Source organism: Cotesia glomerata, linkage group LG1, assembly GCF_020080835.1.
Source record: "Cotesia glomerata isolate CgM1 linkage group LG1, MPM_Cglom_v2.3, whole genome shotgun sequence".
Classification (NCBI taxonomy): Eukaryota; Metazoa; Arthropoda; class Insecta; order Hymenoptera; family Braconidae; genus Cotesia; species Cotesia glomerata.
In genome coordinates this window covers 1447561-1462543 of record NC_058158.1, presented here as the reverse complement: position 1 = coordinate 1462543, position 14983 = coordinate 1447561, and the positions used below count along the sequence as shown (strand labels likewise).

Sequence of the window (14983 nt, the reverse complement as noted above, 5' to 3'; positions counted from 1 at the left end):
GTATTCGCAGTGTGTGTCGAGTAGTTTCTCCATTTCTCGGCATTATAATGCTCTGATTGTAGTTGTAGTTTGCTCCTCTTGCTGTCTATCGTTTCGTGACATGCCCCAGTGGCTTCCACACAAATCCCTGATGGGAGTCCTGTTATCACTAATTAATGGATGAAATCTCAACTACTTCTGCTCTGATACCCGCAAAGAGGACATGAGTTATTCATTTATTTTATTATTTATTGCTAATTACTAATTTACCAAAAATTCCAATAAAGTTATTATAATTATCAGTTATTAATTGGTTATTAAAAATACGGTAATTATTTACAAGTGGGGTCAACCTTTTTTTTGGCCATATCTAGGTGAAAAATTAACATTTTTTAATTTTAATTTTTATTCTACTTGTTTTTACGGCGCATTTATGATAAAAAATGTCGTAAAAGAAAAAAATAAAGATTTCGATAGCTTTTTTGCCTTCAAAAGTTGGAGAAAATTTTGGTCTTCTTATTTTTGGATAAAATTTCTATTTTATCTTCTTTTGATATTTTTAATATATTTTTTTTAAAAAAGTACAGAAAAAAAAAAGTTTAATATCATAAACTTAAAATTGTGGTAATAAACTTTTTTTTTTAATTGTTCATTTTTTTATGACACTGAAGTTGGCAGACATAAAAAATATTCTTAGAATTTTATGGCAATTAAATTATTATAAAAAAAAATTTAATTTAAAAATTTCACATGTGAAAATTAATAAAAATAACAAGTGAAAATTTTTAGAAGAATTTTTTTATTGTAACTAATTTGTTATAAGAGTTTTTAAAATTGACAGCTGACTGCGAACTTCAGTATTAAATTTGTTCATGTATTTTTCAAAAAAAAAATATATTAATAAAATCAAATAGAAATTCCGTTAAAAAAATGAAAATGAAAATTGGCCCCACTTGTAAATAATTACCAAAAATATTTACATGAAGCAGAAAATATACTTGGCTCTCAATAATTCCTCATAGTCACTCTTAAAATAACAACGGTGTATTTATAGATCACTTTCATGTGTTTCTAAATTTTAATAAATTATTCTGTAGTCTCTCGTGACGATGACTATGATAATAAACGCTCGTTACAGATAAAACATCCACCCAGAGGAGATATATAACGAAGCACGTGCCAGAGTGAATTAACTCGTTAAACACGAAACTCAGCCGTCGAGGGACGAGAGTAGAGCTTCGAGAGAGCGGTCTGCGTTCATCATTGATGATGCTTGTCCTTGCTCGTCATTGTCATTGTCATTGTTCTTGATCGCAAAGTGACACTTCCGCAATTTCCAGATTCAATATTTTATTTATTTAACTTTTCATTAAACTATCAATCTTGAGCTTTTTACGCAGACGTAGACATGATGATCCACTTAGATTAGATCTTTCACACTGTGATGGAGGATCCAATTGCATCAATCATCTATCTGAAAAATGTACCTGCTACTTGTTACTTACATCTATCAACTGTCGAGCTTTGAAGAATAAAACCAAACTAAGACACTTGAACCGGTTCTTGGTTGTCGTTCCATGTTTGCCTTCATACTCGACTTGTCAGCGTGTTTCAATTTTGGAACTTATATTGGTATAGTTCACTACTCGCTGCACGTTAAATTTACTGTACCTTCTTTCCAACGTGACGAGTTAAATTACAGTGAATTTTTTTAGTGATCATAAATAAATATTTTTAAAGATATTGGTTGTAAAAATACCAGCAGAGAGACGAAATAAGGATGAAAATTAAAGTAGCAGATCCTTAATTATTTTTAGAGTTTTTTTAAGAAATAAATTAGTGCAAAAAAAATTAACATGTAGAAATTTAAAAAAATTAAAAATGCAATTTTTTTAAAATTGCAAATTTTTTAAAAAATTAAAAATGCAATCTTTTTAAAAATTAGTGCAAAAAAATTAGAAAAAAAAATTGATACGTAGAAATTTAAAAATTAAAAATGCAATCTTTTTAAAATTGTAAATTTTTTAAAAAATTAAAAATGCAATTTTATAAAAATTAGTGCAAAAAAAATTAGAAAAAAAATTGATATGTAGAAATTTAAAAAAATTAAAAATGCAATTTTTTTAAAATAATTTTTTAAAACAAATTTGTTTATTAAATAAAATTAAAAAATGGTCAAGTGACTGCTAACTTCAATGTCATGAAATAAGGTCAGAATTGAATTTCGAGAGATTAAATTTTTTTTTTTTAAATAATTAAAAAAAGTTGGAGTTCATCCAAAAATTATTTGATGAAATAAAATTATTTTTGTACAATTTAAATACAAAATATTATTTTCCAATTTGTAAAGAATTAAATGGAAAAAAAATTCGATACTTTGTATTGTATGTAAATAAAAAGTTATAATTGTTAATTGATACTGGGTTAGCATACGAATTTCATTGAAATTTAAATTTATATAAAAATAATAAAAAACTTACAGATCTGCTGTTTTCACCTTAAATATGGATTATTTTACTCACTTAATTGGGCCAAACAATAGTCAATAAAACACTGGATTAATAAATAACAGTTTGTGATTTCATTTAAACTCGATGATCCTCTGAAAAAATTAACATATTATAAAATTCAACAATTAATTTAAGTTCACTAACTGGGTTAAAAAATAAAAATAAATTTGACATACAATTAATTTCAGGAGCTTATGGCTTCGTATTACTACATGTCACAAAATTTTATGAACACTTGATAATCTTCGTTCTATCACACAAAAAAACTCACACTCTACCAACATTTTATCCTTTTTTATCTAGTAATAAATTGACACCGCTTGTTTAAATTTCACCACTGAAAATATCAGACACTTGACAGTTCTCATTTTTATTTTTTTTTATACAAAATATTACTACAAAAATTATTATTATTTATAATTATTATTATTATTTATTTATTTATTTAATTGGCTCCAAAAATTTACTCCATTTTTTTTTTATTTAAATTTATTTGCATAATTATTGATATAAAAAACATTATTGGCTACAAATAAAAACAAAAATAAAGTCAACTGCCTGATATTTATTTTAACGCGAAACTTTTATATAATTATTAATTGATTTTTTTATTTTGGAGATAAAAAACAACACTGAATGTTTACTAACAAAAGTGTTTACATGACCTGTCAATAAATAAGCGCGGCCATTTGCATTCTAATTACGCGGAACTCGCTCTGTTGACTATTCGGAGCTTAGACAAAAAAAAAGCGCGTAAAAAAATGTTAATACATTTTTAAATCACAAATTAATTTTTTTTATAATTAACTGATATATTAAAAATATTTATTTTATTAGATTATAAATTTTAACAGCACATTTCACCGTTGAAAATTTTTAAAATAATAACGGTCTTCCCCCCACTCCACTGAGATTTAAAATAGCCGCGCAGTTTGGCCGCCAGGCGGCGTCATTTTTTTAAAACTGCGCAATAAAAAAATATAGTGCGTGAAATTGCTAACAATGACGTTGCGTTTTGTTTTTTTTCAAACCGTAAAGTATTATTATTATTAAAAGTATTACAATTAATAATAATAATAATAATAATAATATATTATTATTAATTTTGAATAACAATGAAGTTAAATATAAAAATTAAATTTCTTCCCCGGTGTTTCTTCACATAACAAGGCAGAGGGTATACAAACACTCACTGATAACCTCGTAACCTCTATATCGCACTGTCATTATGTAATGTGTAATTAGATTCACTTACGCTTGAGGAAGTAAATAAATATTAAAATACTTTAGATAAAAAATTAGAAAATAAAATCGGCTGACATTAAAAATTTTTTGTTTATAAAATTAAAAATTTATTTATTTTAAAAAATTGACTTTTGCTTTTATTAGTTTCATATAAAATAAACAATTATTTTGGAGTAAAATAATTGAAAAATCGATAGATGACTGTAAATGTACAATAGTAATTATTTTAATTAATCAAAGCTGTCAGAGCTTGTGAATATAATCAAATTTTGTGTGAATAACAATTATAGTTACAAATAATAATAGATAATAACGTACTGAAACATCAAACGAGTGACAACTGTTTTGATTTTTCAATTACAAACTGAGTTTCACGTTACAATTATCAAATTTGTTTGTTGAAGTTTAGAAATTTTTTATTTTTACATTTGTAATTTTCAATAATACTGAAGTCAGCTATAACACTAAAGTTAGCCGATGTTTTTAATTTTTTTTAACCCTTCAGTACCCACGTTCTTTTTAGTGTCTCACTTGCACTGCAGCGACATCCTATAAGTTGAATGTTGTTGCGTCAGAAAAATTCTCATAGCGAGGGTACTGAAGGGTTAATTATTAAATTAGAACTAAAAAATATTTGTTAAAAATTGCACTTACAGTTTTTCAGATTTTTTACAAATGAAAATTTTTTTTATTATTTTGCAATAATTTTTTTAATAAAAAAAAGTTCTAAAGATTCTTAAATTTCGGCTTAATTTTCATAAGTCAGCTGACATCTGATGATTTTTAGGACTTTTTTCGATAAATAAATTATTATAATAATAGTTTTCTAAAAAATTCCACTTGTAGATGTCAAAAAAATTTATTGATGTTTTTTTTAATTTTTTTTTTTTTAATAGTAATTTATTTGTTGTGAAAGTCCAAAAAATTGACAATTATCAGCTAACTTCAGCTATGAAAATTAAGTTAGCCGACATTTCAAAATTTTTAGAACTTTTTTTTATTAAAAAAATTGCAAAATAATAAAAAAAAAAATTTTAATTTGTAAAACTCCTGTGCAATTTTTAGAAAATATTTTTTAATTCCAATTTAATAATTTAAAAAAATCAAAAAATTAAAAACGTCGGCTAACTTTAGTGTTATACTCCGGCTTCATAATTCTCAACGTGAAAAAATGGTAAAAAAAATAATAATACTAAAGTTAGCTGACGTTTTTAATTTTTTTTCTTTTATTAAACTATAACTAAAAAATATTTTTTAAAAATTGCACTTATAATTTGTCAAGTTTTTTAAAAATGAAAATTTTGCTTTATTTTTTATAATAATTTTTCAATTAAAAAAAATTCTAAAATTTTTTAGATATCGGCTAACTTAATTTTCATAAAAAAATAAACAATAAATTTCTTATTTTATAAATTTATTATTGTTTAGGCTAGCCAACGTCTCAGCTCCAGCAGACCTGGCGTCACCGAGTCTCGCGACAGTGATGATCCTGGACGACGACCACAGTGGAATTTTCGGGTTCCCGGAGGGAGGTGTCATCGAGCTGGTGGAAAGTGTCGGGCAGTATCCTCTGAAAGTAGTGCGCTACAGTGGAGCCAGAGGACGAGTAGCAGTTCCTTACAAAACTACTGAAGGCACAGCCAAGCCCGGGAAGCAGTACGTCCACTGCGAGGGCTCTGTAATCTTCGAGGACAATCAAACCGAGTAAGTTTATTTATTTATTTATTAATCAACATACGCCTATCGGCAATATATATCAATAGAAAGTATTTAAAATTGAATAACATTAATTAAAAAAAAAATTAATTAGAATTTAATTAATGAAAAAATGAGAAAAAAAAATCTTTTTTTTTTCGCTCAAGAAAATAATTAGGAAAAAAAATATTTTCTTGGCTTAAGTGAACTCTTTTTTCTATGTAAAAAGTTGTAAAATTAATTTTTCTTAATCAATAATAATTAAAATTGAATAAATATTTACAAACCATCGCGAGGTAGATAGAGTTCGGGTAGTTTTTACGTAACCCGTGTCAGTTTCAACTCAACTGAGAATACTCGACAATTTATTCGTATTGTTATTATTCGATTCACGTGAACGATTTCAGGCTGTCGATACGTCAGACATATCAAGTGACAGCGCCTAGATAGACAGCCTGGTCTCGAATGGAATAGAAACGAAAGCTAAAAAATAGTCTGTTCACTAAAATCCAACATCAACATGAACAGAAGACTCGCTCGTGGGCGAAAAATGGTTTTACAGAATAAAACGAACGATCATGTAGAGAAATAACAAAACAGTTACTACTTTAGTATCGTTACTACCACTCTGATATAGCCGCGCTTTACGTATTACACACAGTAGTACACATCAGAGAAAACAAACTCACTGTAAGTGGGCCAATGGAGGGAGAAAGAGCACCGGGAAGCCCCAAGGGTGCATCTGAGTTACGTTTTATTTTTTATTTTTTTTATCATTCCTCCACCTCGTGCAAACTTAAGCTTTAAATGCTTCCCGTTCACTGACTGGCTCGAGAGCCCTCCGTTCTCTCTCAATGTTATGCTAGCTTTACTAAAAAAGTATTAATTCCTCTGTACTTTCTTTATTAGCTTTTCCCTTCATATCATAATACAGAAATTAATATTGAGCGTTTGGGTAAATATTTACAAGTGGGGTCAAACATTTTAATTTTTGTTTTTTTTTTACGGAATTTTTATTTGATTTTATTAATATACTTTGTTTTTGAAAAATACATAAAAAAATGAACAATTAAAAAAAAAAGAAGTTAATTATCATAATTTTAACAAATTTTGTGATATTGAACTTTTTTTTTTTTAATTGTTCGTTTTTTTGTGTATTTAAAAAAAAAAAAATATATCAAAAAAGGATAAAATATAAATTTTATCTAAAAATATGAGAGTAAAAATTTTTTCCAACTTTTAAAGGCAAAAAAGCTATCAAAATCTTTATTTTTTTTTCACGATATTTTTTATCAAAAATGCGTCGTAAAAACAAGCAGAATAAAAAATAAAATTAAAAAATATTAATTTTTCACTTAATTATGGCCCAAAATAGGGTCAACCATTTTAATTTTCATTTTTTTTAACGAAATTTCTATTTGATTTTGATTGATATATATATTTTTTTTTAAATACATAAAAAATGAACAATTTTAAAAAAAAAAAGTTGATTACCACAATTTTAACAAATTTTCAAAAAAATGTATAAATTTTTTAGAAAATTGTAATATACATCGTTTTTTTTTAAATTGTTCGTTTTTTATCTACTTTTAAAAAAAAAAAATATATCAAAAACATCAAAAAAGATAAAAAAGAAATTTGATCCAAAAACATAAGAGCCAAAATTTTTTCCAATTTTTGAAGGCAAAAAACCTATCGAAATCTTTATTTTTTCCTTTCACGACATTTTTTTATCATAAATGCGCCGTAAAAACAAGCAAAATCGAAAAAAAAATTTGAAAATGTTAATTTTTAAATTATTACCAGCGTTTGTTTTAAAAAGCTCCTAAGTCAAGATTTTCGTTAAATATTTTTAATCCTTTCTGTTGAGTTGTATAATTTTCTATCTTGTCATCAGATTTAATGTGATGTTATGACATTCAGTTATTTTTTTTTCTTTTTCTTGACAAAGTAACAATCTTTTAAAAGCAATAAAAATTCATTTGAAATTCTTATTTTTAATTTTCTTGAGTAGTTTCAGTATACAGAGCAGTTAATCCGTGCAATAAAAAGCAATATAAATAAGAATTGATGTCAGAGTAATAACTTTTCCATGAGTTCTTTTCATCTAGTTGAAAACTTACCACAGTCTATCGACTTTCGCTAAATAATTCACGATTACAAATGAAAAAGTTTTTCTTTATAAGAATCTATAAATACCCGTCGAATCGATATTTTTATAAATAGTTTTACAATATCTAATAATAGTTTCAACAGTGATTTTTAGTCTCTAAATTTCTAGATTTAGGAGCTCTCTAATAAAAGAATAATCTTTGGATTATAAATCAATATCCGCGACAATAAATATCAAATTTTATTGTATTATATTTGAAAAGTGGTGAAATTTTATCAGCTACAACGAAACACGTTAAATCCGCGGACTAAAATTTAATCTCCATTGAATTTGGCACGAGGGAAACGTTCGATCGCGAATGTAATCGGTTAAATCGGGGAAGATCGATTGGCTAGTAGCCGGGGGGTGGAAAAAAGGGGGTCGTGTATGCAAAGCAGACGGGCAATCGATGAGGCGCGTGGCCGCGGGCACCGTTAACAAACATAATCATTTCCACGTCTATACACCCACGTTTAGTTGTGTAGGCAGTACAAGCATGTATAGCTCTTGAAATTGTCGAAATTCTGGCCATGTCTGGTAGTCATAAACTGAAAGTGCAGTTGAGAATTCGGCAAAGATAATAAGCCAACTTTTCTCCACGTGCTTGTCATTTTCCGACGCTTTGTTCCCTTTTACTATGCACCGCTGCCATATCTTATCTTCTGAGATTTCCGACACGGATCCGCTGAATATTAAAACTCTCCTCAGTTCTTTTCTGTTCTGTTATGCTGCACTTATTTTCATTCTAAGAAATACGGAGAAATAAAGATGGAAAATTATCCAAGTGGTTGCTCGTGATTTATTTCTTTACCAAGCTGTTTGATCAACGGCTTGAATATTTTTGTAATAACTTATCAGTTATTTATTTGTTTAATAAATTCTCTAAATGCCTTGCTTTGCGAAAAATTGCAATACTGTATAACTATTCAAATAATAAATTACTGTAAATTATTGCTATAGTTCAGAAAAAAATTGGGTCACTTTTTTATCGTTTTTTGGCTATGAAAAATAGAAGAATTCTATTATTCAAACTTTTTATAATTTTATTGTAAAAATTCAAACTTTTAAAAATTCATACTGCATTTTTTTTATTCTAAGCTGTCTAAAAAAATATAAATATAGAATTTTGTAAATTTTAAATGAATAAATCATAAATCCACCGTAAAGAAAAATAAAATAAAAATGAAAGTTTTTTATCTCTTAATTTTTTAATTTTTAATGTTCAAAAAATGATAAAAATTACTTAAAAAAAAATTTAGAATTCAAAAAAATAATTGTCCATACTCTAGATAAATTATTGCTATAGTTAACAAAAAATTAGGTTATTTTTTAAATGGAAGATTTTATTGTTTTTTGGCTATGAAAAATAAAAATATTCAATTATTCAAACTTAAAATTTTTTTAAAAATTCATACTGCATTTTTTTTTATTCTAAGCCGTCTAAAAAAATATAAATACAGAATTTTGTAAATTTTAAATGAATAAATCATAAATCCACCCTAAAGAAGAATAAAATAAAAATAAATTTCAATTTTTAATGTTAAAAAAAAAAAAAATAAAAATTACATAAAAAAATTTAGAATTCAAAAAAATAATTTTGCATATCCTAGATCCATCTTTTGACTTAAAATTTTCTAAATCATCCACTAACCCAGCACTATCACTCTTTAAAATCTTTATCTCCATAACAGATAACTCGTTATCTCTCGACTGTATAAAATTACCGTTTAATTACCCGGAGGATCAAAGTAATATTATTTTTTTCTGGCTTGATCTCAGTTAGATTGGAAACGGTCTGCTGGGGGGAGTTTTATTCCAATACCACTACCAATAGAGAATAAATGTTATCTCACTTTAACCAATCGGCTCGTCACCACTCTGCTCGTCTCTCCAGTGATTACTCGAGAGACCACGTTCGGTCATGCTCGAGCTGGTCGGGTCTAGGAGGTGGGTGGTTCATTTGAAAGGCGAATTTGGTAGCTTTCAGCGGTTAAATTCAATAGCGGTTACTCAATGCAACTCTTAAAGTCTCCACATACATAAACCCCGACAGACAAAGTTATTCTCGTGTATAAGTATGATAATACTCGCCCGTAGAAATAGAAGTGCTCCATGCGCCAGAGGAAGACATAAAATATAAATTTGAATTTAAATTTAAGGTCACGAACCAATTCACTCGGTATATAATTAACATTTATATGTCCGCGTAATGATACTTGTTTAAGCTCGATAGTTTACACCCCGATTTAATGTCTGCCAAACATTTATTAAACCTCTCTCCTCACAGAATTATAAATTGCAAACTTTAACAATAACAATATTAATAATAATTATTATTATTATAATCTGACGGGATAACTTATCTATTGTTATCACGCACCGGTATTTCATATTTATAATCTATATTATTAAGAGAATAAGCAAAATTTTGTGGCCAATGTATTCATATAATAAAATGGGTTTTTATGGTTAAATTTGGTATAATTGGAAAAGTCTTAACTTGAATGTGTGCCTTTTCAAGGTTTCATATCATTCTCACCAATAGTCAATTTATGATGATAAGTATTTAGGATGCATTCGAAAATGCTCTCTAGAAACATAGTTAAGAAATGACCCTGTATCTTGTGAACAATTAACATTTTTAAAGATATAAGCTCATCCCGATGTTACACTCATCAAGACCTTTCATTTGAGTACCCACATCAATTTTTCATATATTTATATATATTATATATATGTTTATATCAAAAATATATCAAAATGCATGTGGGTACTCAAATGAAAGCTCTTGATGAGTGTAACATCAGGATGAGCTTATATCTTAAAAAATGTCAACATATAATTAAGAACTGACTTTGCTATCTTGTCAATTAATGATATTTTTGAGGATATAAGCTCATCCTGATGTTACACTCATCAAGAGCTTTCATTTGAGTACCCACATACATTTTGATATATTTTTCATCTATTGATATATATATATATATATATATATATATATATATATATATATATATATATATATATATATATATATATATAAATATATATATATATATATAAATATATGAATATATGAAAAATTGATATGGGTACTCAAATGAAAGCTCTTGATAAGTGTAACATCGGGATGAGCTTATATCTTAAAAAATGTCAATAATTAAGAACTGACTTTGTTATCTTGTCAACTAATGATATTTTTGAAGATATAAGCTCATCCCGATATTACACTCATCGAGACCTTTCATTTGAGTACCCACATGCATTTTGATATATTTTTCATATATATACATATATATAATATATATAAATATATCAAAAATGCATGTGGGTACTCAAATGGAAGCTCTTGATGAGTGTAACATCAGGATGAGCTTATATAATCTTTAAAAACGGCAATAGTTAAAAAAGTACAGTGCAATTTGACAAAATTCATTATTTAATAAAGCAACATTTTATTTATTTATAGTTTACAAATCACAGCAGTTACATAGTGACTGCAAGGTTGCTAGTAATTATTATTATTATCTGACGGTATAACTTATCTATTGTTATCACACACCGGTATTTCATATTTATAATACAATATTATCCAGCTTTTGAAAATTTATAATTTGCTCCGCGCGGAGCCCGACTATTTTATTATTCTGAATTTTTGGCGTATCCAATAGAGCTAAAAGTAAAAAATGATAAGGGATTAAATAACTTAATTCAAAGAAAGTTTGTCTGAAGTCTCGAGTCTGATCGGATTTTTGTCATCAGGATTATGCCGGGGTTCTTTCGTGGAAAATTCTTTTGGAGATGAGCCGAGTCTGAGCGGCGACTCGGCTTTATGCATTCTATATCTTGAGATTATACATATATAATACATATAATATAACATATAACACAGTGTTCATGATAGGAACTTCCGTTTACGGCACTCGAGCCAAACTTTGGAGCCCTGTCGTGCATCTCTTCTCCATCCATTGCCTCCTTGAGGTTAGTCACTGCAAAGGTGAACAATAGCTCCCACCAATTCCCCTTCCAGAGAGTTCTCCAAAATTAAACTTGTATCTTGGGATTATATTACGACTTTAACAGTTACTTGGGATCTGTTCTGACTTGTGACAAACGGGGTTACTTTCCTCCAACAGAAATAGCTCCAGTCTGGTCTAGTTTGCATCCTGGGGAATTGAGGCGTCTTGTTGATTGCCTGACAAATTGCAGGCAGGAATATGATAAAGAGAAATGCAAAGAGCTGGTATTGAAATCCAAACGCCGACAGTTTGCGGCACGTTTAAAACACTCTTGGCTGTTTCCAGTCACGTTCGTTTTGTTTCTAGTCACGCGCTTGAGCTATAATATCTCGAAGAAAGAAATTATAACTTTGCTCTGCTCCAGATCCAAGTTTTCCGCGATTCGGGGTGCCTTTTTTGCATACCAAGCTCCAGAGACCAGAAACTGTTAATATTTGAATATTTCACGGTTTTGGTTCGCTCGGGGTTTCATTTTATCAAATGAATAGGATGAGATACCGCGGCATCGGCTGGTCAATAATTCATCCTACGATACCGTATATCTCGCGTGTCACGTACTTCTGCATACGAGAATTTAAACTCGTAACTTTTCAGTTCGAGACGGCTCTGCTCATAATCCGATTACGTAGTCGTATTCCGGGATTTAAATACGGAATTTTGGAGCTCTATTGAAATTACAACTTGTTATTATGTTAACTTGGAAAATTTAGGCGTGAAGTGATTACATATTGTGGAATGAAGTAAAAAAATAGAAAAAAAAAGTTTGGAAAATTCAAAAGTGTACGCCTCATAACGCTCATTCATTTTTTAAGAAAAAAATAAATTGTGTAATTGATTAAAAAAGAAAAAAAAAATATAATTAAGTAATTTCTTACAAAGTATTTTTTATTTTTTTTTTTAAATATCGGCGCCCTTTTTTCTTGTCATATGCGCACGTAGTCTAAAAAAATCTAGCTTGATCAAGTGGCGCCATAGTTTTCACGTGACAAATAAGAAAAGTTCGTTTGTCTTTGTACGGTTGTATCGTAGTGAATTTTAATAAAAATTCAATTAAAAAAAAAATACGTAAACTAGGCCACTGATATGAAATACGGACCCAGTTCATCGAATTCTTAAACTAATAAAAAAAGTCCGGTCTTGAAATATCAATTTGTTCGGGAGTAATCGTTGGTACATCCAAAATGGGGTGAAATCCGGACGTCCACGTAAAATTTTTTTCAAAATAGCAACATGAAATGATTTTAGAAAGTAAAAGATGGTTTAATTTTAGTGTTCTTTCGGTGTATATCTACTTATATCATTGTATAAGTGTAATATGGTTGTGATAAAGGCATTTAAAGATCATAAAATTGCTTGACCTTGACTAGTCGAGTATAAAGCACAACCTCACGCGCTTCGCGCTATGAGGCGTGCAAAAAGATGTCTTGATTCAAATTAAATGTTTTTTTGATATTGAAAAATTTTATTTAATTATAAAATATTTCGGATTAAAAAATTGAATCTGTTCTGAATAAGAAAAATTCTAAATTAAATTTAACCTTTTTTTCTGTGCGGTTAACTTTATACCATAAAATCGATACTATCAAAAAAAAATTTCAAATTGAAATTCCTTCCAAAATAAATTAACAGTCACGTAAAATTCGTCCCCGACGAGTAAAAACCTAAAAGAGGTGAATTTTTTATCGTCTCCCCGACTCGTATCTAATAATTTCCATTGTAATTGCCAGAATAGAAGTTGAGCGATAAATTTAAAAGTCGATAAGTCCGTTTTTATTATTCTTCTCTATAAATCACGGCTCTTTATTCATATTTTAAATCCGTCCCTTTGTTTCTACTCAGCTCGGGTCCAACTAGAGTCATTACTAAAAAATATAGCATTAAAAAGAAAAATCGTTTTATATAAAGTTATCTTTATCCGGCAGGCTGAAACTCAGCTTTAATCGGCTTGATTAGATTGCTCACGGACGTGATATTAACATTGACGTGATTTAATCGTTGCGTGACAGCAAACGCACGCAACCAAAAGCCAGCTCGTTCTAATCCACTCCTCAGATAAATCCAAAAATGATAATCATTTCCTACTTTTACTTTCTTCCCTCTTTTCTTTAATTCGTTAATTACCGCTTGACATTCGACCAGAGGCGAAATTTTTTATTAATTTAAACTAAAAATTTTTAAACAAACCCAGCAAGTAGTTGCTTCGAATTTTTTTCGCTCTTCATCTTGTTAATTCAGAGCTCTTGTCGGCAGTTCAAGTTGAAAGTGCACAATAGGGTCGAGTAGAAATAAAACGATACTCAGTACTGAGAACTATGTACACTGTACGTCATGCCAATATCGACATTATGTTATATTGCCGTTTTATTTCTTCTTTCTTTTTGCTCTTACTCCCATCGCCGTTTCACCTTTTTTGTTGTACGTTAGCTTTTCATATCTCTTCATCGCTACCCTATTCTCACTCCTGTCCTCTTTCTCGCGATCGACGTACAATATACAATACACAATACTACTGACTATAGATAACAATTCACTTGGAGATATTGCATTTCAAGCTTTTCTATTGTCATCGCGATTATTAGCTAACTATTTTATAAACCCACTTCCTCTTCCTCTTCCTCTTCACTTTTCTTCCTTTTTCCGCTTTTTTTTTTCGTCTGATGGCTCGGTTAAAATAACATTGACCGTCAGACAAAAAGATCTGACATTTAGCCTTGACTTAACCGAGAGATTGCTTTTAATTCCCTTTAAATTATCACTTACTCAAGTAATTTCATTCACGAAAAATTTTTTTTTAACTCTTGAATTTCCAATTAACTTAACATTAGAATTTTTTAGTTTCAATTTTTGTCTCAAGCTATTAAATAAATTTTTTTTCATTACACTCTGATAGAAGGATTTGTTTATAGTTAAAAATATTTGTTAATATTTAACAAATCATTTATTAGAGACCGCTTTTTAGTCCTTAAAAAATATTTCTTAGTATTTAAAAAGATTTATTAATATTTAATAAATGAATATCAGATTTATTAAGTACAAAAAAAAATCATTTTAAATATTAAGAAATATTTCTTTAATACTAAAAAGTGGTCTCTAATAAATGATTTGTTATTAACAAATATTTTTTAATTCAAATAAATTCTTCTATCAGTGCACAGTTTTATAAATATTTAAAATTTTTTTAAAAATATTGCCTTTACTTAAAATAAACATTTTCTAAAAAATTACAAACTCAAAAACTATTACATAAAATAAAACATATAACTCAAGCAAACTTTCTTCTTCAAATTCCCATTTATCCCCAGAAATCACTCCCATCTATTCTACTCTCGAAACATCAATACTAAAAAAACTAACGAGCTCATTGCTCTGCTGTCCAGCATCAA

At 28.3% G+C, this 14983-nt stretch overlaps 1 protein-coding gene and 1 long non-coding RNA gene across 3 annotated transcripts in view; one reads left to right on the top strand and one right to left on the bottom strand.

Moving 5' to 3' along the window:
* The window catches only part of LOC123268327 (sodium/calcium exchanger 3), an 80294-nt gene that overhangs the window by 7569 nt on the left and 57742 nt on the right, over positions 1–14983 (top strand). The window contains exon 3 of the mRNA XM_044733308.1: positions 5163–5438. Within this exon, the coding sequence (XP_044589243.1) occupies positions 5163–5438 (276 nt within the window). The remainder of the gene's footprint in view (positions 1–5162; positions 5439–14983) is intronic.
* Positions 2497–3188, bottom strand: LOC123268439. 2 transcript variants are annotated; one of them, XR_006510237.1, is made up of 3 exons: positions 3138–3188; positions 2666–2788; positions 2497–2581 (listed from the first exon to the last, which is right to left on the bottom strand). It is a non-coding gene; the product is annotated as an uncharacterized LOC123268439 (long non-coding RNA). The 2 variants fall into 2 exon arrangements; XR_006510235.1 differs by lacking the exon at positions 3138–3188 and having other exon boundaries at positions 2666–2898.